A 23,049-nucleotide genomic window follows, 5' to 3' on the forward strand; every position below is an offset into this window, starting at 1 on the left:
ATGTCAGGTTCGCAATATAACTTCAGATATATTTCAATGCACTAGAAGATGACTATCACAAATTTAATAATTGAAACTTGTAAAAATGTTAAAGTGTTAATTACTCAGTGTGTCTGTCTCTTTGTGACCCCATGGACTGTAGCCTGTCAGGCTCCTCTGTCCATGGAATTCTCCAGGCAATAGTACTGGAGTGAGTTGCCATTTGCTTCTCCAGGGGATCTTCCCAACCCAGGGACTGAACCCAGGTATCCTGTGTCTCTGGCATTGGCAGGTGGGTTCTTTATCACTAGCACCACCTGGGAAGCCCCCAGAAAGCCATACATTTTTATGAAGAACAGAAAACTTTGCATTCAAAGTCATGTTTTTCCAGTGTACTTTCTCCCAATGAAGGAATAAAACGTAGCAAGAAAGTCTATTCCCTTTCTCAGATGTGTAGATGATGTATTATACTGCAATTTGTGGTTTTTCTAAAACAGAAAATTCAAAGCAGCTGATTAACTGATGCTCAAGCTCCTCCAATCACTCTCCAGTGTAATCTTCTCATTAGGACTGGAAATCAAAAGATTTCATTCTCATTTAATTTTCAGTTCAGTTGCTCAGTCGTGTCTGACTCTTTGTGACCTCAGGGACTGCTGCATGCCAGGCTTCCCTGTCCATCACCAGCTCCCAGAGCTTACTCAAACTCATGTCCATTGAGTCGGTGATGCCATCCAATTACCTCATCTGCTGCTGTCCCCTCCTCCTCCTGCCTTCAGTAGTTCCTAGCATCAGGGTCTAAGGAGTCAGTTCTTTGAATCAGATGGCCAGAGTACTGGAACTTCAGCATCAGTCCTTCCAATGAATATTCAGGACTAATTTCCTTTAGGATGGACTGGTTGGATCTCCTTGCAGTCCAAGGGACTCTCAAGAGTTTTCTCCAACACCACAGTTCAAAAACATCAATTCTTCGGCACTAAGTTTTCTTTATGGCCCAACTCTCACACCCTTACATGACTACTGGAAAAACCATAGCTTTGACTAAATAGACCTTTGTTAGCAAAGTGATGTCTTTGCTTTTTAATATGCTGTCTAGGTTGATTATAGCTTTTCTTCCAAGGAGCAAATGTGTTTTAATTTCATGGCTGCAGTCACTATCTGTAGTGATTTTGGAGCCCAAGAGAATAAAGTCTATCACTGTTTCCCCATCTATTTGCCATGAAGTGATGGGACGGGATGCCATGATCTTAGTTTTCTGAATGTTGAGCTTGAAGCCAACTTTTTCACTGTCCTCTTTCACTTTCATCAAGAGGCTTTTCAGTTCCTCTTCGCTTTCTGCCATAAGGGTGATGTCATCTGCATATCGGAGGTTACTGATATTTCACCAGGCAATCTTGATTTAATTTTAGCAAACTTTTACTTTCTGAGATTTGAGTGGTCAGGATATTAAATTAATAACCTGAAAGGTAAACTTAGCTAACTTAAGAGAAATTTTTACCCTCATTTTTAAGAGTAGTTTTGACAGGAGAATACATCAACAAGGAGGAAACAAGGGACACATATTTAATATTTAAATATTTTGAAATGTAAGTGTATGGAAAATATTTTAAGGGCTAAGAGTTCACTGACACAATGGCATCTGCAATGTTCTTTTCAGATACAAAAACCTGCTTTTTAGTGTGTGGGTGAGCATGTATGTACATATGCATACATATATGCATACAATATCTCCTACAAATAATATACGGTAATAACAAAATCACTGAGTACTTATGGGCCAGATCCAGCTCTAAGCACTGTGTGTACTGACTCTAGGAAAGCAAGTCTTATTATTCGTTATTCTCTCTAGTCTCCAGTGGAAGAGTCACAGAGAAGTTAGGAAACATAGCCGTGGTCACACAGCCTGCATGTGGCAGAGCAGGGTCTCAAGATCTGAATCAGGCAGTCTGGCTCTAGAGTCAGGTTCTTTAATTAATTACCGTGCTTAGTCACTCAGTCTTGTCCGACTCTTTGCAACCCCACAGACTGTAGCCCGCCAGGTACTTCTGTCCATAGGGATTCTCCAGGCAAGAATACTGGAGTGGGTTGCCATGCCCTCCTCCAGGGATCTTTCCAACCCAGGGATCAAATCCAGGTCTCCTGTATTGTAAGAGGATTCTTTACCATCTGAGCCACCAGGAAAGACCCAATTAATTACTAGGTTGGCCACAAAGTTTGTTCAGGCTTTTCTGTAAGGTGTTATGAAAAATTGGAATGAATTTAGTGGCCAACCTTGGCTATTAATAATCAAGAAAATACGTAATGATCAAATAAAATCATGATTCAGAAATGCTTAAACCAATCTGTACATTACAAATCCAAATGTTATTTGTGCACACCATTCAGAATTCATATACTGTTTTGACTAAATAAAAAACAAGGGATTTAAAGACTCCTTGAAATAACTTCCTGGGAGCCCCCTGACTGTCCACCACCCCCAAGCTGGGAGAATAAGAAATATACAATCAAAGACTAGACAGACAGCAAGACTCAAATTACAAACATGGAAAAACAAGAAAAAAAATTACTGTAGAGCTTTCAGAAGCAAAGACACTTTAAAGACGGCCAGGCCAAGTGGGGGAAGGAAAAGCATTTAATTAGAGTTAAGGGAACGTGAGGGCGTCCCTAGTGATTCAGTGGTAAAGAAACCTGCTGCCAATGCAGAGGCCTCAAGTTTGATCCCTGATCCAGAAAGATCCCACATGCCTTGGAGCAACTAAGCCCCTAGGCCACAACCAATGATCCATGAGTCCATGTGCCACAACTACTTAAGTCCACACACTACAGAACCCGTGCTCTGCAACAAGAGAAGCCACTGCAATAAGAACTGCGTACATCACAACAAAGAGTAGATCCGGTTCACAACTAGAGAAAGCCTGAATAGCAACAAAGACCCCGCACAGTAAAAAATGAACAGACACATTTTAATAATTATTTTTAAAATAAGGGCCTGTGAGTAAGAATAAGCAACTCAGGTTTCTAAACAGGGAGTAACAAGATAAAAACAGTATTCTGTGATCTGACAAGAGTATGTAAAACTAGGAAGAGAGAATGAGTCCAGTTACAGGTTCATCTAGGTAGGTGTGCTTCACAAGGATGACATGAAGTGCTTCACAAAGAGCCCTGGCAATGGAGAGACTCCTCAAAGTCCTGCTCGGGGCTGGGTTCCTAATGGGCAAGGGAAGAGCAGGACTGAGACCAAGGCAGCAAGCATTAAGGAGAGAGTGAGTGGGATGGAGAGGACAGAACAGAAAGGGCAGAAGCGCTCATCCACCTCTCTCCACACACTCAACCAGAGAGATGGAGCATGTAACCTTGGGTGGGAGCAGCTGACAGCCCTCAGGAAATCTGAATTATCATCGGGCATCTCATCTAGGAAAAACAAAAATCAAAGTGACACTCACACTGTGTCCTTACCTTAATGATGTCAGCTCCTCCAGCAACCAGCTTTGACTTCAATTCTTCAACTTCTTTCTCCAACTCTAAACAATTATAAAAAAATAAAAAATACTAGTTTAGAAATGAAGAAGGAATTACGGCTAAAGTGAGAAGTACATTCTTTAAAAAAAAAACAAAACACTATAAATTGTTAATACTTTTTAAGAAACCGCACATATTTTTGAGAAAGCATTAAGTTCACCTAGCATTTCATTTCCCTTTTTATCATGGAAAACTACAAATTAAAAAAACTAGAGAGAATAGTATGATTAACCTCTATGCTCCATCATCTTGGTTTAATACTGACTAAATGAGCGATATTATTTTATCCCAACCTGTCTTTACTTCTTTTCCCTCTTCTCTTATGCATCTTGACATTTCTGAAACAAATCTCAGACATTATGTCAGCTGTAAATAACTTCTTTCTGTATAACCTTAGAGCAACAACTAATCTCATATTAAACGTACACGTTAATCTATTTCATCAACTCATTTCCAGATCTGGTGCCTACATACTTCCAAATAAATTACTCTCTTTATCATAAGTGGATCCAACCTTTGAAAACTTTGGCTTTCAGACTGGGCAGTTAAGTCACTGAAAAGAGCTCACCCACACATATTACAAAAGGAAACTAACACCTAATCCTTGTGGAATATAAAGAAACAGAAACTGAATAGGGAATCAAGCAACTTCAGTAAACATGCTTCAGAAATCCAGGAAAAGAAGTCTTTTATTGCTTTATTTAGGGCCTTTTTTTAAACTTGTTTGGGCTCAGAACCTCACGTCTCTAACATATCAACTGCCAACTTTAGGAAAAAATGCCTTACTCAGAAGAATATACAATCCACGGGAAGTTAAAAAAAAGTGCTTAACTTTAACACACTATTTCTTAAAATCCTTCTCCCTGACCTTTTTTATTAATCCAAAGGTAACTGCAGTTTAGGCTTATGAGATAATAAAAAAATATCAAAATAAGTGGTTAGAATATTAAGTAAGATTCCACTACTCTAATTATTATTGGATTCACTGATAAAACAAGCCAGTGTACTATTAAAAAACTAGTATTTGCAACCATGATTAAACAAGATTGTGGTCAAGATGAGTATTTTCAACCCGATACCTGTACATCTCAATTTTGTTTTCTGTATTAGCATCATCTGCTTCTTGGCAAACTTGATAAGATCTTCCTTGGGCAAGGCTTCCAGCTGGAAGATGCAGAGATATTACCAACTTAGTATAATTCATGTTTCAAAAATACCACAAAAAAGAAACATAAAGTCTGCCTAAATATTTTTTTAAAATCCTACTGAATATTTATATTAACCAAATACCACATTTTTTAATATTCACTTCAATTCAGTCCATCAGTCATGTCTGACTCTTTGTGACCCCATGGACTGCAGCACACCAGGCCTCCCTGTCCATCACCAACTCCCAGAGTTTACTCAGACTCATGTCCATTTAGTCAGTGATGCCATCCAACCATCTCATCCTCTGTTGTCCCCTTCTCCTGCCTTCAATCTTTCCCAGCATCAGGGTCTTTTCTAATGAGTCAGTTCTTCGCATCAGGTGGTCAAAGTATTGGAGTTTCAGCTTCAGCATCAGTCCTACCAATGAATATTCAGGACTGATTTCCTTTAGGATGGACTGGCTGGATCTCCTGTCCAAGGGACTCTCAAAAGGCTTCTCCAAAATAACAGTTCAAAAGCATCAATTCTTCGGCACTCAGCTTTCTTTACAGTCCAACTCTCACATCCATACATGACTACTGGAAAAACCGTAACTTTGACTACATAGACCTTTGTTTTTTAAGATCAGCAAATTCAAGTTTAACTCAGTAATTATTAAACTACAATGAAATGTAAAAAAACCGCACACACCCTCTAGCTACAGAATATCCTTGTTACAGGTTAAGACAGTTTCTTTGATTTAATTTCTCTAACTGCAAAATCAAGGAACTGGGACTAACTCTACTTAAAGTTCTAGCTGTGTGACACTTTCGTCCTATTCAAGGCTGAAAGACGCCTCTGGCCACAGGAAAACACGTTAAGCCCTAATTACAACAAGATGAATCAAGGGCGCATTTAGGATTTAACTGAAAAAATGAAGGAAAGTTACTCAGCGCCTGTGGGCTCAGTATTCTAATGGGTAAAGCTGTGATCAGAGAAGTATTTAACTCCGGGTCACCGTGAAGCTTCCGGGAACAGAGAGTTTGGACGACTGTCTGAAACTCAGCCGTAGCAGGAAACCTCAGGAGCAAGTCACCATCTCTGGACCGACCCCCGCCCATGCCACGGGGATGACCTGTGTGAACCTCAGAGGAGGGGTCGGCAGGAACGAGCCCCCGACGCCGCCCACCCGCCCGTCAGGCTTGGTCCGGTCGCCGTTTGGACTTCAGAAACCAGACTGTTTCGTTGAACGCTTGGAAACTGCGGAATCTCAGAGGCACGCTGACCCGGGGCAGCAAGGAAAGCCAGGCTTCACCCCAGCGAACTCAGAGGAAGCCCCTGACCGCTCAGACCCGGACCCCGAGGAAAGCTGTCCCCCAGGCGGTCCCCTCCCGGTGGGACCCGCCTCTCAGACGTCTCTTCACCTTGGACTTCCCGGTCCCGCGAGCGGCCGGCGAGGCCACCCCCTCGTGAACAGGCTCCTGCAAAACACAACGAAAGCCGGCCGGTCACGGGCGGCCCTGCAGACCCTGGCAGGTGGGGAGGTGGTCCCTCGGCCCCCAACCCCTCGCGTTACCTCCATGGCCGCCCGCAGCCCGCACTTCCACCCCGCGCCTCCCACGGACCGCCGCTTCGGGTTAAAGGTCGCGCTTCTCCGCCGGCCCTGCCCCCGCGTCTCCAAGGCCACGGCCCCGCGGCGCTCGCGTTTCCGCTTCCGCCTCAGGAGGTGGCTTCCCGCGAGCCCCGCCCCGCCCCGCCCCGCTGGGCCCGCCCCCGAGGAGGCGGGGCGGGCTGGGCGGTCCTCGGGGCGGGGCCCTGTGCTCTACGAGGGTGTGGGGGCGTGGGGCTGCCCTGGGAAGGTCAGGCCCAGCGCAGCTCGGCCGGTGGCGGCCGCCGTAGTCACATTTCCTTCACTTTTTCCCATTCCTATCCTTCTCTCCCATGTCCTGTCCCTTCTCCTGCCCGATCTTCTGTCCACTTTCCTGTCCGTTGTCTGTCCCATCACCTGTTCTCATGCCCTGTTCCCTCACCTATCCTATCTCCTGTCCCCTGACCTGTCCCCGTTTTTGTTCTGATTCCTGTCCCTCTTTTCTCTCATCTCCTGTCTTCTCAGCTGTCCTGTATTCTGTCTCCTCTCTCATCTGCTGTCTCCTTTCCTGTCCCCTCACCTGTGTCCCCATTCCTATCCATCTCCTGTCCCATCTCCTGTCCCCATTCCTGTCCTTCTCCTGTCCCCTTTCCTGTCCACTCTCTGGTCCCCTCACTTCTCCCATCTTCTCTCTCCTCCCCTGATTCAGATGCTATTACTTTTTCGAAGCAAGCAACGTTTGCTTGGTTTCGGAATTTTACTCATGGCCCTCTGTGAAGACTGAAAAATCATATTAGAATCTCAGGAGTATACGACTATCCCTTAGATAATTATCTTTAACCCATCGAATTCTACACATATCTCAGAGTGCGTTGTTCACAGGCCTTAAAGACTTCTTGTTTCCATTCACATGAAATAAACCAGACACAAGAGACATTTGTCCAGCTGAAAGAACTTTAAGAAACCACAGCTATAGTCTCATTTCTTTACCCATTGCAGGTTGAGTTTTAGGTCTCCTCATTTCAGATGATCTATTATTATAGGATTGAATTTGGGTGGGGTTCAGAATAAGGGGACTGGTGTGTGTTTAGGTGGATTCATCTCTAATGTGTCAGAAAAGCAGTGGCCTCAGGACCTTCTCCTGCTACTTGAGAATATGGTGTTTGTTTGTTTGTTTGTTTTTTTAAGCATCATCTGAAGCCTGAGACTTCCTGGGTGGCACTAGTGGTAAAGGATCCGCCTGCCAATGCAGGAGACAAAGGAGATGTGGGTTCAGTCCCTGGGTCAGGAAGATCCCATGGAGGAGGGCATGGCAACCCACTCCAATATTCTCACTTAGAGAATCCCACGGACAGAGGAGCCTGGCAGGCTACAGTCCATGGGGTCGCAAGGAGTCAGACATGACTGAAGCAACTTAGCACATACACAGGAAACCTTGGACACAGAGGAGTCAGGTGATCCAGGCCAGGGTCTGTTAGGTACAGTTGGTCCCTCTCTGCCTATTTCCAGATAACTGGCAAAGAAACTGGGCACAGGTAATTCAAGCACAAGGGAGGATTGCAGACACCAGGGTCCCTGGGCAGGGTGGTTCCTCTGGGCGAGGATAGCAGGTCAAAACAGCCATGTGCTAGATTGGCCAGTAGAGGGGGCAAGGAGGTCAGCATGGTGCTTCCCACTGGCTCAGAGACCAAGGAGGTCATCCTGTAGTCCTAGTTAGTTGTTCCAGACTTGGGTTGGGCTAGAACAGGAACAGTGAAAGTGTGCGTGTGCCTATGCATGTGTGTGTTGGGGGTGCAGGCTGATGCTTTGTACTGGCTTATTCAGTCCGCACAGTAACAGAGCATCTTCTGTGCACCTAGTTCTCTGCTGGGGGAAGTGCAACTGTAACTAAGACAAAAAAGGTCTCCTTACTGGACTAGTGGTAGAGACAGATGATAAGCATGGAAACCGTTAATTTAACAGAGGTATGAGTTATGGAGAAAGTAATGCAATGTTACATAACAGGATCTGTTTCATTTTCTTTCTTTATTTTTTAAATTTTATTTTATTTAACTTTACAATATTGTATTGGTTTTGCCATATATCAAAATGAATCTGCCACAGGTATACATGTGTTCCCCATCCCGAACCCTCCTCCCTCCTCCCTCCCCATACCATCCCTCTGGGTCATCCCAGTGCACCAGCCCAAGCATCCAGTATTGTGCATCGAACCTGTTTCATTTTCATTTAAAAGTTTTACTAACAATAATTGTATATATTTAATTGTGTATCTTTATGGTGTACAGGGCTTCCCTGGTGGCCCAGATGGTAAAGAATCTGCCTGCAATGCAGGACACCTGAGTTCGACAACTGGGTCGGGAAGATCCCCTGGAGTAGGAAATGGCAACCCACTCCAGTATTCTTGCCTGGAGAATTCCTTAGACAGAGGAGCATGTTGGGCTATAGTCCATGGGGTCGCAAACAGTCAGAGATGACTGAGCGACTTTCACTTACTTTATTTATAAAGTATACATGATGATTTGATATATGTATACACAGCAGAGTGATTACTACTGCAGCTAATTAACGTCTTCACGTATTTATATGTATGATGAGAGTATCTGAAATGTACTCTCTTAGCAATTTCCAGTTTTCAGTACTTTTTTTGTGGCTGTGCAGTGAGGGATGCTGGATGTTAATTCCCCAACCAGGGATCGAACCCAGACTGACAGCAGCAAAACATGGAGTCTTAACCACTGGACCACCAGGGAGTTCCCAGTACAGTCTTATTAACTATAGTCATCATGCTGGACGCCAGATCTCTAGATTACTTGTCCTACGTAACTGTAGCTTTATGCCCTTTGACGAATATTCTTATACCCCCCACCCCACCTCCAGTCCCCAGTAGCCGCAGTTTTGCTTTCTGCCTCTACATATTCAACTTGTAAATTTATTTTTAATTTTTTTAAAATGTGTGTGACAGTTTATTATTTTCATTTAAATATTTCAGTGTAATAGTCTAAACATTTAAAAATGTAATTCTTTTGAAAACAATACAATTTATTTATGTAAACCCAAGGTTATAAACTGAAAATGACCAGATTTTGTTTATTTCTTTAATTGAAGTATAGTTGACCTACAATATTGTATTAATTCCAGGTGTTCTGTACAGTGATTTGACATTTATATACATTGAGGATTGATCACCACAATAAGTCTAGTAACCATCTGTTACCTTATAAAATTATTGCAATATTATTGACTATATTCTCTATGCTGTAAATTACAGTCTGTACCCGTGAGTCTGTTTCTGTTTTTTAGATTCCACATGTAAGTGAAACAATGTGGTTTTTGTCTTTGATTATTTCACTTACTTAGTCTAAAATCTTCTAGGTCCATCCATGTTGTCACAAATAACAAGACCACATTTTTTATGCCTGAGTAATATTCCATCACACACACACACACACACACACACACACACACACACACACACAAAACCGCACGCCAAATCTTATTTATCCATTCATCTGTCAATGGACATTTAGGTTTCTATGTCTTGGCTATTGTAAATGGTGCTGCTATGAACATTGGGGTATAGGTGTCTTTTCAAATTTTAAGTAATTTAAGTTACTACATGCAGCTAGTGGCTAACACAGTAAGCTCTAGAAGATAACTGGTATAAGACTACTTAAAATATAAGAAGTCGGCTTTTTAGATTTCCTTGACTGACAGAGTATTTTAGTTACTTAGTTCTCAGTTCTTGCCGTTTGGTGTGCATTGAAGTATTTAGCAAGGTCCTTGTCTTGGGAAAAAATGAGCAAATGAAAATTTAAATAAGCACAAAGGAGACAATACAGACCTATAAGAGATTTAATGACACACTTTAATCTTAACCACATAAGAATTATGTTATGTGTGAAAGACTTTCAAAGAGCAGATGGTCCTTCAGTTTGCAGTATTGGCAGGAAGATGGGAGGCCTGTGCTGGTTAGTGAACTTGCTATTTAAGTTTTAAACTGGTGGGGAGAAAGGAAAGGAAACGTCTGCAGAAGGTGGGATGACAGTAAACCAGTTGGGGTGGGGAGGAGCCTGCAAGACACGCTTGGACCCAGCGAGGTGGTTCTCTGCTGGAGTTAGGAGGGGGTTTGGCAGCACGAAATCCACCTGGCAGGCGGTTTGGAAGGTAAGTCACCTATGTCATAAGGTAAGTCACCCATGTAGCTGCCTTTGAATCGATGGCTAAAAATGCTTGGGATGTACCTTGTAGGCAGCAAACATTCAGAATCATCGAAAGATTCTGAGCTAAAGAGAAATGTAATGAGTCTTGTTGTGGGAAAAGAAGGTTGGCAGATGTATGATGAACAGAGAAACAAGTTTTGTAGCTCATAGGCAAGGGAGAGGCTTCTGAACCAGAAGGGTGTCTGCAGAGGTAAGGCATCCTGGAAACACACACTGACAGGTGTTGCTGATGGATTAGAACACAGTTGAGGAGGGGCTAGAGGGAGGTGGGTCAAGGTGCAAGTCTGGGAGGGGGTTGGCAGGGAGTGGGAGGGGAGTCCAGGGAAATGCAGAGGCAGAGGTGAGGGACGAGGGTGGAGGCACTGAAGGAAGAAGCCTGGAGTGAATGAGAACGTTTCAGGGGAAAACAGTCACCTGCAAGAAATAGTAACTACTGACACATTTTAGTGCTATTTTTATAAATTTGCTTAAACCAACACTGAATCTGAAAACTTGAGTATATTCTTATGTGATGACCAGAGCATATTTAATGTGTTCACACGCATATGGTCTGTAGAAAACTGACGCATCATGATCATTAGCAAGGATGCCAGGGTTGTAGGTCTCTGCCTTCCACCTGGCCCCAGCCTCTGTTAGCTCCATCTTTTTTTAGGGTGAACAAAAGCAGACACAAGAAGCACTGGTCCCTCCACCTGAATTCAATATCATGGGGTCAGGGTAATCAACTTTATACCAATTAAATCTGGTGCTTTTTCTTCCTTACGAGAATCGAAAGTGGAGAGTTAGAGTGGTGTCAGCCATGTTCTTCCTGTAATCATCATCAAATCTCTCGTTCTGGGCCACGGTGAAGTGGTTCTTCCAATCCCCGATGACCCCTGGAACAGTCGTGGTAGGGAGTCAGTACTGTGGTGGGAGTGGGGTCGGGGGGGTGTAGGGGAGGGGGACCTGGGAGGGGTGGTTCTCTCTTCTCCTGCTCTTGTATGAGGAGTTCTACCCCCTGCCCCGGAGACATTCCTCTGGCTGGCCCAGCAGGGCCTCCTCCAGGAGGGAGGAAGGATCACCTGTCTGGTTTGTGGGTCGGGAGATGGCAAGGTTGTGTGAGCAGCAGGACTGAAGGCCACTCCTGTGTGCCCTTCCTGCGCATCGAAGCAAGGTCTGTGCCAACATAATGTTGCCCGCAGAGCAAGCAGGGCCTGCTAGTGGAGGGACTGCACTGCCGTTTTGAGAAAAGAAGATTCCCCCCAATTCTCCAGTTGCAATCCCTGTTACCTTTCCCAGGCTGGTTTTTCTCCATACGGTCATCTATTATCCTGTATGTTTTTTCATTTGCTTTCTTGTGTACGGCTAGAATATAGTTTCCACGAGGGCTAAGCTTTCCTGTGTTTTGTTCACTGCTCTGAACATTACCCAGAACAGAGCCCGGCACATAGTAGCCACTTGAAAAGTAGTTTTGAATGAATGGACCTTTCTGACAGCCTGGAACTCTCTATAAAGTGGATCCTTTGCTCCATCTGACTCGATTCTGTATCTTTTCACCTTATCAGCCAGAACTCCAGAGGGAACAGGAGGATAGGCGGTTAGACCTAGACACCAAACCTCACTTTCCACTTGGGGCTGAATGTTAATTTCATCTGTGGTTTCTTAAATTGTTCTTTTCCCAGAATCCTTCATTATCAATTTTATTTTTCTTTTCTATAGAAAAGAAATTCCCCAGAGACTATGAAATATTGGACAGTTCCTTTAGGATGATGGCCAAAAGGAAACACTGAAAACCTTTTCTCATGAATGGAGAAATCAACTGATTCATGTATTCATTCGGAATCGACGTGTAGTTTGCCATCGGGTTCTGCTTCATGACGCTAAATGAAGTGTGGTCAACAATTTTATCCAGAACTTTATCATCTAAGCTCTTTCCAATAAATTCTGCCAGCTTCTGAATTTCATGCTTTGGGTTCTACAAGCAGAGTCAAAAGAAAAGACTTGGTATAAGATAATGTATATCAATGAATAATAGTCTTAAAAGAATATTGAAATGAGTTAATAATAGTAATCAGTAACATGCCACGAGTTAAAATTTTTAAAAATCGTATCTCACAAATGTTCAGCTTTTCAGAAATGACTCATTTAGGGGTGGTGACTCACACTGTTCTCTGTATTGCTGCTGCTGCTGCTGCTGCTGCTAAGTTGCTTCCGTGTCCGACTCTTCGCGACCCCATGGACTGCAGCCCACCAGGCACTCCCGTTCCTGGGATTCTTCAGGCCAGAACACTGGAGTGGGTTGCCATTTCCTTCTCCAGTTCTCTGTATTAACTAGAGTCTTTACACTGTTCTTGCTCTAACATGTCAACTGGGTCATGTCGGTAAGATGCTCGAAACACAGTGACCTGGAGTGCGTGGGACAGACTCCATGGAGCAGTATGTCCAAGGTCAGGTCCAAATGTCCTGCTCCAGCCCATCTGAAAAATGCCCCCAGGGGAGGCACTGAACTGATGCTGAGAGCAGACGTCACAGTGGCTTCGGGGACCTGGCAACAGTGGCCGGTTGCCTGCTTCTGTCTCTGATGTACCTTTCAAAAATCAGGCTCTCAGTTACAAATCCAAGGACAGAGATTGTCATTCTGTACAGACCGAGTGGAGTCACAAAAGTGCTGGGTAGATGACCATTTGCCATCAACTCTCATGACACCACCTCCTTCAGTCCTGATAGCATCTCTTGGGGTGTATATTACTATCTCCTCTCTAGTGACTTCTAACATCAAAATTCCTAGATGTCATACATCTTCACAAAGAAGAATTGCCAGCAAGCAGTAAGCCAGAACTTGGGTTCGAGACTCCATAGTGTTTCCCACTGCACCAAATTTCTTAAACTGTTTCTTGAAACTCTCTCATTCCTCTAGCACTAAGGAAAGAAACCAAAATGTACTAGAGACTTTTTTCCTTCTAATGGGAATTTTAAAATACATACCGCAAGGGGGGAGAAAAAGCATCGCTCGTGTTTGCCATCCTCTGCCTGTAAGGAAAAGGTATCCCACAGCCCAGAGTTCTAGGAAGCTCGGGTGAGACTGTGATATGGAAATTCATGATGTGCCAGGTGCGCTGTGATGGGTGGACGGGGCAGCCAGCAAAACACAGCATCTCCTGTGCCCGACTGCAATCTGAGGGTCCCCGATGGGGTGCACACATTGCAACTGAAGCATTTATGGTCAAATGGGGACTTGTTAGGTGGCCTGGTCCTCACCTCCTTCATGTCCTCGTAGAAGAGATAGAGGATGCGGTACTGGTCCTTGGCCTGCCACCAGCCCTTCACGTGGTCGTACCAGGAGCCCCAGCATACTGCAGGATGAGATCAGAACAGGGCCGTGAGTCACAGAAACCCAGTGACAAGTACACCCCCTATCCCCACCGCCACCCCAGGAGGAGGATCCTGAAGGGAGGGAGGAGGTACCCCTTGTGATTCCTTCATGGTGAAGCCAGCTAAAGGAAATCAGTCCTGAATATTCATTGGAAGGACGGATGTTGAAGCTGAAACTCCAATACTTTGGCCAATACTGATGCGAAGAGCTGACTCATTGGAAAAGACCCTGATGCTGGGAAAGACTGAAGGCAGGAGGAGAAGGGGATGACAGAGGATGAGGTGGTTGGATGGCATCACTGACTCAATGGGCATGAGTCTGAGTAAACTCTGGGAGTAGGTGTAGGACAGGGAGGCCTGGCATGCTGCGGTCCATGGGGTTGCAAAGAGTCGGATACAAGTGAACAACCGAACTGAACTGAAAGCTAGCAGAGCCCCTGCTGTTCTCAGAAACTGACACCTTTTTTGTAGAATGCTTGAGGATTTTGAGACAGGATGGAAACCAAGGGCTCACCTTTCCCAGCCAGAAAACTCTCAAAGTATTCTTCCCAGGTGCCTGGAGCAGGAAGGTTTCTATTCATCCTGTGGAAGTGGTAATAAGACACCATGTTGTCCTTGGGATTCCTGGCTACATAGATCATCTAGAAGTGGAGAGGGGAAGGGGAGAAGCAAAACCAGGATTAGAACAGCAGGCAATGATGTGAGGGTGGGCGTATTCCACACAGGTGGGTATTCCTGAGGCTGTGTTTCTGTACTGTGGCTTTTGTGGGAGGTAGAAAGGATTCATGTCAGTCTGCGTGTTGATGATGTGTGACCAGTGGACTTTTTGTTTTTGTTTCTGTTTTTAACAAGTGACATGTTTTAAGAGGAAATTGAAGACCAGTCTGAGAGCCTTCTAAGGGGCCAAATCTGCATTCCTTTGGCTCCCTACCTTACAGTTTTCCTCCAGGAAAGATGGTGGCAGCAAGTGGAAGGGGAGATGTGTCTTCAACATCCGGGGTGAGGCCATTGCATTCGCTTGTTTCAAGCCTGTGAAATTAGTTTTGAACAACTTTCCATTATTTTTTTCCATTTGTTTCAGAAACTTGCTGCCCCATTTTTACTCTATTAGGAACACTCCAGACCACCTGTAACTCTCTGTGGCTTTCATATGAGAGAATGGGGGTTTTGGCTAGAGCCATTTTTGTTTTTGCCACATAGTTTGTGGGATTCTAGTTCCCCAGCCAGGATTGAAGTCATGCTTCCTGCAGTGAGAGCATCATCTTAAACACTGGCCACCAACAAAGTCTCTAGAACACCTTTTAACCATACAATGAAGCAAGTAAATAAGAACCTAAAAAATTCCAACCCTTCCACCATAAAATTATCTTTCCTAGGCTCGTCTTTGTGGAATGAGTTTAATTTCTAATTGGAGAATCAAAACTTACTTTTATTTTAAAACTTTTAAAATATTTATATTTATTTTAATATTTATTTATATTTATTTGGCTGCACCAGATCTTAACTGTGGCATGTGCATTCTAGTTTCCCTGAGCAGGCATTGAACCCAGGTCCCTTGCATTGAGAGCTTGGAATCTTAGCCACTGGACCACCGGTAAGTCCTTTACCTTACTTTTGTATGAACGGAAACTCAATTAGAAAATGTCTGAAATATAGCCATGGCCAGACAGTGAAAAAGAGTCTTGAAGCCCATTGATGGTGGTTTGAACACCTGGGATTCTGAACGGGCTGCTGTGCTTAGTCACTCAGTCATGTCCACCAGGCTCTTCTGTCTATGGAGTTCTCCAGACAAGAATACTGCAATGGGTTGCCATTTCCTTCTCTAGGGGGATCTTCCCAACCCAAGGATGGAACGCACATCTCCTGCATTTGCAGCTGGATTCTTTACCACAGCACCACCTCGGAAGCCTGAGAGGGCCGATGGCTAGTAAAAATTCTGGGTGCGTCTAGACCTGGGGTCAGGTGCAGCCGTGATGTACTCACCAGATCCTAGGGAAGGGATTATCCACTCGATGAAGGGAAATCGCTCATGCGTGGGTGCCCTCTGGCTTTGGTTGACATCACCCCCGTTTTGTATCAAGTCCACAATCTCTTGCGTCCATGTTGTTCCTTGTTCCGTGGGTAAGAACAGGAGGCACAGACATTATCTCCCACATTTGTTAGGATGTGAGCAAATACTCGTTAGAGTAGCTGTGTGAACATTGAAGCCTGCTTTATAGTGGAATTCAGAAAACATCCTTGTTTGTTTACCTCTTGTGTTATCACAATACGGATTTTTTAGGCAAACACTCCAGTTTGGAGTGGACATAAGATTCATAAATAGACAGTTCTTCTTTTCTCTGTCACAACCATTCATTAGGGTTGTCATGCTACTGAGTTGGTGGCATTGTTCCTTAGAAAGGTGGAGTGGAAGTCTTTCTCTCCCAGCTGTGATGTGGGGTCGTCCCTGTGTGATCTTCAGACTGTTTCCCAAGTGCACAGCCTGAGGTTGGTACCCAGGAGGCTTTGTTGTGTGTTGGCTAAATGAGCGCGTGATTAGGGCTTAGTCTCCGTGTTCACGCTGTCCTGTTATTCCTGAAGGCTAGAAAGTGCATTTCCTAGGCTCCTTTGCCACTGAGATTCTCAACACCCTGAGACTGATTTACCTTCTGAGAGTTAAAGGAAGGAGACAGAGGTCTGAGGGTGGCCCCACCGGGTACAAGGTGTGTGGAAGCCACTCCACACATCTGGGTCAAGCACGGAGCTCGATCCAGAAGCTGCACCCGCCACACTACCCCTGGAGGAGGGCTTCCGTCTGCAGTTTCAGTCACTTATAGGGGCCCCATCCTGACTAGCGTGGGGGCTGCTACCTATTCTGCAGCCTTGAAGACCTATTGAACCAGACATCTGACCACGTCCATGTCAGGAGGAGATCGAATAGCAGTGGCGTTTTATTTCCTAGACGAGTTGGTCTCTGATATTATCTGGCACCAACTCTTCATTACGGGTTAAAGGACCAATATTTCTTTGGCTATCAACTCAGAGTCACTTGTACTAGTTTTGTGTGTTTACCGTGAATTTTGGCAGCTTCCTAGGTGGCTCAGTGACAAATAATCCGCCTGCCAAGCAGGAAATGTGGTATTCTTGCCTGGAGAATTCCATGGACAAAAGAGCCTGGTGGGCTACAGTCCATGGGTTTTCAAAGACTCAGACATGATTTAGCGACTAAACAGCAACTCTGAATTTATAGCCACGGGGTAACATTGGGGCGGGTTCCAGTGCAGCTGGAGGTTCAAAGTCAGCTGGTCCTTGGGGTCAGAGGTCAGTGATTCTACAATGTGTGTATCTCTGCTCAGTCACAGAGTGTTGACTATTCTGCGAAAAACCTAGGTGAAAAGCTTTACATCATCTGAGCTTGTTTCTTATTCCCTTTTATCAATATATCCTTTATTAGCATATGCAGTTTTCATGACTGATTAAATACTGCATTAGCCGGTAGGTAAGTGCTTTTCTTTCTGTTATTAGATTGTAACCCCTAACCCATGAAAACTCTAAATGAACCAAACTTTAATGCTCACTTTTGGTAGGTGGGAAAAGATGAAAGATTAAGCACTGTACTGAAATTATGGTGATAGAGTAGAACTGTGAGTGAAATAAGGCAGTGAGATGTGATTCCCCACCAGTGGTTACTTTCAGAAACTCACATTTAGAAAATTTTAATTCTGAACAAACTCATGAGAAGTAATAGAAAGCCAGGGCTGATTTGAAACCAGTTGACACGTGAGTCTAAGGTCCCATCTGCCTGCAGAGTCTTTTATCAAATCAATACAGATGAAGTCAAAGGGTGGGTGGAGTGTGTGTGTGTGTGCCCATGAGTGAACGTAGCAGAAATTATTGACTGTTATTGATTTTGCAAAGAGCAAATGTATGTGCAGTTGGGGTATGAGCTGAGTACTGTGTTTTGGTCTAACTGTAGATTCAAACAAATAGCTGCAGAGAACTCCTCGTCCTGGCTCACCCTCAAATTTACGTGACGCAGTGGCTGAGCTCGTTTGTCCTGTTTCTACAGTAACTTTGTTAAACTGATTATTGAAATAAGAAAGCAGGTTCACAACATACCACCAGGACGGTGGAGATGCAGAGAGTAGTCTGGGACCCTGAGCAGGGGGATTTATGAGTTCAGCCTTGCAGAACATAAGCCCCCTTCTCCACTCGCCTGCTGCCCCCACCAGCTGGGGGTGCCCGGTCTGGCTCTGCTGTAAGGGCCTGCCCTGGTAACAAGTAAATCAACAAGTCTGGCCCTTTGGTTTCAGACTGTTTGATTTACTCTCTTGCAGGGAGGTAAACAACATGCACTTCACAGGAAGTATTAAATCTTAAGATGTGTAGGTCATTTTAATGTTTTTTGTGTGGTTCCCCCGCCCCGCCCCCGTGATTTGTGTTGGCTGTATCCCTCTGCCCACTGAATGGTTTTCTGCTGAAACCCCAGTGGGTTTCTCAACATCCTCAGTGCTGCGTCTTGCTTGCTTCTGTCCCTGCCCCTCCTCCCACCTCCCCTGTCCCTTGTCCCTCCCGCCTACCTGCTTTCGGGTAGGTAGAGATGAGCAGGTCATCAGGCCTGGCTTGGAAGCTCCAGATCTGATCCCAGGTGTCACAGGTGGGCGTGGGCTGCAGGATGCCTTCCACGTAGTCCACAGCCAGGCGACTCACACTCTCAAATTCCAAAGCTTCCATCTTGTTCAAGGCCAATGTCAGGGGTTAGAAATTTCAGCTCCAGAAAGCGTTACCCTCAGACAGCTCAGAGCTGAGTGCTGGGCGGCTTACAGACAGGGCAGGGCTGAGAACTCAGGCCCTGCCTGGAGCTGCCCGTCGACAGGCAGCTGGCTGGCCAGGGAGTGGCAACTCTGGCTTAGGACTTTGCACACAGCACTTTTAACCAGCTGTAGCTGCCTCCGGGAGGGGCAGTGACCTAGCTGCCTAGCCGTCTGCTCTCTGGGCTGCGCCGCGGCTCCCCGCCCCCAGCTGTGTCCCTTGTGCCTTCAGCCACTCTTCTGCCCTTAGCCATGGTCAGGGCCACCTCATTTGCAGTCCTCCTCTGCATTCACAAAATAATTCACAGATCTCTTTAATTCTTTCTTCTGGGAATTTTAAGCTCATTACAAAGTTGCAGGAAATCTGCAGGTGGTCTTACAAGTTGCAGCAGAGACTCTCTTCCTTGAAAGGCTGGAGGGAAGTTTTTGCGCTGCCAACAGTGAGAGCTTAGACCCAACCTCCCAGCGCAGATGTGGGGGTGGGGGATCAGCAGTGTTTTTTTAAGACTGAAATAGAGGAGGCTCCAAAAGGAATGATTCTCTTCCAGTTGTAGGCTGTTTAGTGTCAGTATCAGCCCTGGTCTGTTCACAGACAATAAAACATATTTGTCCCTTAGAAGCCAAGTGGATACGAAAGCCACAGAGTTACAGAATGCCCATCCTCTGACTTTTTCCTCCTGGAGTTCACCATCCAGGCTCATGCCTGATCCCACCCCACCCCAGCAATGCCTCCCCGGCAACCCCCACGAGCCCCTTGTTTTCCTAAAAGCCCTAGTGTTTATTTATGCTGCTTGTTCCTTTCCTTGGTATCATTCCTGGCTCCTGCAGTTTTGTTTTCTTTTCCCCCTCCTGTTTCCACCACAACCCTCTTGGCTGACGGTTTCAAAAACAAGAGCAATCAAAACCACAGTGAGGTACCATCCCATGTCAGTCAGGATGGCTGCCATCAAAAAGTCTACAAACAACAAATGCTGGAGAGGGTGTGGAGAAAAAGGGAACCCTCTTACACTGTTGGTGGGAATACAAACTAGTGTAGCCACTGTTCACTATGGAGAACGGTGTGGAGATTCCTTAAAAAGCTGGAAATAGAACTGCCATACAACCCAGCAATCCCACTGCTGGGCATGCACACCGAGAAAACCAGAATTGAAAGAGATCCATGCACCCCAATGTTTGTTGAAGCACTGTTTGCAATAGCTAGGACATGAAAGCAACCTAAATGTCCATTGGCGGATGAATGGAGAAGAAAGCCCTGGTACATATACACACAATGGGATATTACTCAGCTATTAAAAAGAATGCATTTGAGTCAGTTCTAAGGATGTGAATGAAACTGGAGCCTATTATACAGAGTGAAGTAAGTCAGAAAGAAAAACACCAATACTGTATATTAATGCATATATATGGAATTTAAACAGATGGTAATGATGACCCTATATGCAAGACAGTAAAAGAGACACAGATGTAAAGAACAGTCTTTTGGACTCTGTGGGAGAAGGCGAGGGTCGGATGATTTGAGAGAATAGCATTGAAACATGTATATTACCATATGTGAAGTAGATGACCAGTCCAAGTTCGATGCATGAAACCAGGCATTCAAAGCCGAGTCATGGGGACAACCCAGAGGGATGGGATGGGGATGTTGCGACACATGTACACTGTGGCTGATTCATGTCAATGTATGGCAAAAACCACCACAATATTGTAAATTAACCTCCAATTAAAATTAATTAATTAAAAAAAAAACTTATGAAAAAAAAAGCAAAACAAGAGCAGACCCACCCAGCCCTCCTGCTTCTCCTTGTGTTATTATCAAGTACATCTGGTCTTTGTTTCTGGTTCCTGATGCTGTGTCTCAAAAACCCTTAGAAGTTCCTGAGCAGTTGGAGCCTTTGGTTGTTTGTGTTGAGTCCCTGTGGACCCCACCTGGGTTGTCAGGGAGATTAGACCTGCTGAACATGTGGATGCTTTCTGGGAGGGGCTGCCTGGAGGCTCCATGAGGATGAGGGACAGGGCTCTACAGCTCTGCCCCTTCTCCCCCGAGAGCCTGACCCCTGTACCTGTAATATTCACCTGTCCCGACCTGTATTGTCTATGTCCGACACAACTGTAATTGTAGGTGTAGCACTTTCAGTGAGTTCTGTTTATCATCATGGAACCTACAGGGGCATGGGGACGCTCCCCCCACCCCAACTTAGAGCAGGTTGATTAGCAGAACAGATGGTTCACGAGGCTTGTGCTTGCATGTGAAAGGTGCTGGGGGAATCTTGTGAAAGGTTTTATCCTTGACCTGCAGGTCTGTGCTAACCCTGGGTCATCAGTGTCAAGACAGAATTGAGTTGAATGGACAGAGAACTTCCCTGGGATGCCTTCCCTGCCCCTAGCATTCCAGATGCTGTTCCTATAGCAGGAGTCTCACTTCTTGCTTCAATCCCTTCCCACCCAGAGCTTCACAGCATCCCATGGGGGCCTCTAGGTGGGGACCTCTATGGTACCCAGGACCTGAGGCCATGCACATTCCCCACTCTGCAGGCCCAATGCCCTGTGCCCCCTTCAGGTCTTCTCTAATATCCACCCCAAAGTGCCCCCTCTGGAGAGCCTGTCCCTGATCTTGGGTGTCTCCCACATCCCTGCTGGTGGCCCCTTCCTGTCCTTTGGGGCTGTGGTTTGAACTCAGTCCCGTGTCCTCCACTGGCCATGTCCGCACTGCGGGCAGCTCTGTGTCTGGTGCGTGTGTCCTGGGAAGAAGGAAAGAGTGGAACTAACTGGAGAACTGAGGGTGAGGTCTATGGGCCACAGCCGTGGCGAGAGGGGGAGGTTCAGGTGAGCCTGTGGCTTTGGCCAGTCTCTGTGATGACAGCCAGATGTGGACGCCTGCCCCGAGCCCTGCATCAGCTCCCCCAGCCGAGGGCCGGACACAGGGTGCTGACTGCTCTGCCCTCAAACCCCGACTTTCCTTTGTGAAAACAGGGATCATAACAGCCCCCGACCCTGTGAGTGACAGAGTGTGTTTACTGCTTGGCAACCGGGAGGGAGTGCAGTCAACAACCTTATCTGTGAGTAGTGTCCCGTGACTGTGACCTCGGCGGTTCCTGGGCCCTCCTTGCCCCTCAGCCTCCCTGTCGGCTGTTGGGAGATGGAGGGACACTTGGGATCAAGATTACCAGGTGGAATTCCTGGCCCTAGCATGCATTTGGAAAGCCTTAGAAAAATCATCTATAATTTTTGGTTACATATCTCCTCTGCTCTTCATAGTCTGTGCGCCAGCAGCACAGAGAACAGGAAGCTTAGCCACATCCTGGCAGTTTTGTTTAGTCCCTTGTGTGCTGGGGACATGGGCTGAGACAAAACCGAGGGAAGCTGAAGGCGTCACCTTACTTGAAAAATTATCATGGCTGCACAGATGTTTCGTGTTCTCCCTTGTTCTAACGCTAAGTCATGTCTGACTCCTTGTGACCCCATGGACTGCAGCATTAATACTTTCTCACAAATGCAGGAGAATTAAATAAATGTTGCACTTAGTTATAAAATTGTCCAGTGTCAAGTCTGTGTCTGGCAGACATTGTTTTGGAATTCCAAGCATCTGGGGTTGGATTGGCGCTGTCCCTCAGGAGTCGTGTGAGCTTACAATTATTTAATGTCTTCTGGTGTTGGAGAACACTCTTGAGCCTCTTGATGAAGGTGAAAGAGGAGAATGAAAAAGTTGGCTTAAGGCTCAACATTCAGAAAACGAAGATCATGGCATCCGGTCCCATCACTTCATGGGAAATAGATGGGGAAACAGTAGAAACAGTGTCAGACTTTATTTTTTTGGGCTCCAAAATCACTACAGATGGTGACTGCTGCCATGAAATCAAAAGACGCTTACTCCTTGGAAAGAAAGTTATGACCAACCTAGACAGCATATTCAAAAGCAGAGACATTACTTTGTCAACAAAGGTCCGTCTAGTCAAGGCTATGGTTTTTCCTGTGGTCATGTATGGATGTGAGAGGTGGACTGTGAAGAAGGCTGAGCACCAAAGAATTGATACTTTTGAACTGTGGTGTTGGAGAAGACTCTTGAGAGTCCCTTGGACTGCAAGGAGATCCAACCAGTGCATTCTGAAGGAGATCAGCCCTGGGATTTCTTTGGAAGGAATGATGCTAAAGCTGAAACTCCAGTACTTTGGCCACCTCATGCAAAGAGTTGACTCATTGGAAAAGACTCTGATGCTGGGAGGGATTGGGGGCAGGAGGAGAAGGGGACGACAGAGGATGAGATGGCTGAATGGCATCACTGACTCGATGGACGTGAGTCTGGGTGAACTCCGGGAGTTGGTGATGGACAGGGAGGCCTGGCGTGCTGCAATTGATGGGGTGGCAAAGAGTCGGACACGACTGAGTGACTGGACTGACTGGATATTCCTCTGTATATTCCTTTCCACATCTTCTTTGTCTATTCCTCTGTTGATGGACATTTAGGTTCCTTCCATGTCCT

At 45.5% G+C, this 23,049-nt stretch overlaps 2 protein-coding genes across 3 annotated transcripts in view; both read right to left on the reverse strand.

Moving 5' to 3' along the window:
- The window catches only part of GCC2 (GRIP and coiled-coil domain containing 2), a 35,056-nt gene extending 28,745 nt beyond the window's left edge, over positions 1 to 6,311 (reverse strand). The window contains exons 1-4 of the mRNA XM_061432534.1: positions 6,200 to 6,311; positions 6,048 to 6,104; positions 4,575 to 4,659; positions 3,433 to 3,497 (exon numbers count right to left, since the gene is read on the reverse strand). Coding sequence (XP_061288518.1) covers positions 3,433 to 3,497; positions 4,575 to 4,659; positions 6,048 to 6,104; positions 6,200 to 6,205 — 213 coding nt within the window. The 5' untranslated portion in view covers positions 6,206 to 6,311. The remainder of the gene's footprint in view (positions 1 to 3,432; positions 3,498 to 4,574; positions 4,660 to 6,047; positions 6,105 to 6,199) is intronic.
- Positions 6,312 to 10,049: 3,738 nt separating this feature from the next.
- On the reverse strand, positions 10,050 to 19,193 carry SULT1C4 (sulfotransferase family 1C member 4). 2 transcript variants are annotated; one of them, XM_061432535.1, is made up of 7 exons: positions 18,342 to 19,181; positions 15,766 to 15,891; positions 14,714 to 14,811; positions 14,297 to 14,423; positions 13,669 to 13,763; positions 12,205 to 12,385; positions 10,050 to 11,306 (listed from the first exon to the last, which is right to left on the reverse strand). In XM_061432535.1, the coding sequence occupies exons 1-7, from the start codon at positions 18,493 to 18,495 to the stop codon at positions 11,191 to 11,193; spliced, it is 897 nt and encodes a 298-aa protein (XP_061288519.1). In that variant the 5' UTR covers positions 18,496 to 19,181; the 3' UTR covers positions 10,050 to 11,190. The 2 variants fall into 2 exon arrangements, with proteins under 2 accessions (XP_061288519.1, XP_061288520.1); XM_061432536.1 differs by lacking the exon at positions 15,766 to 15,891 and having other exon boundaries at positions 18,342 to 19,193.
- Positions 19,194 to 23,049: the final 3,856 nt, after the last annotated feature.

This window comes from Bos javanicus, chromosome 11 (assembly GCF_032452875.1).
Source record: "Bos javanicus breed banteng chromosome 11, ARS-OSU_banteng_1.0, whole genome shotgun sequence".
In the NCBI taxonomy this organism is placed as follows: domain Eukaryota; kingdom Metazoa; phylum Chordata; class Mammalia; order Artiodactyla; family Bovidae; genus Bos; species Bos javanicus.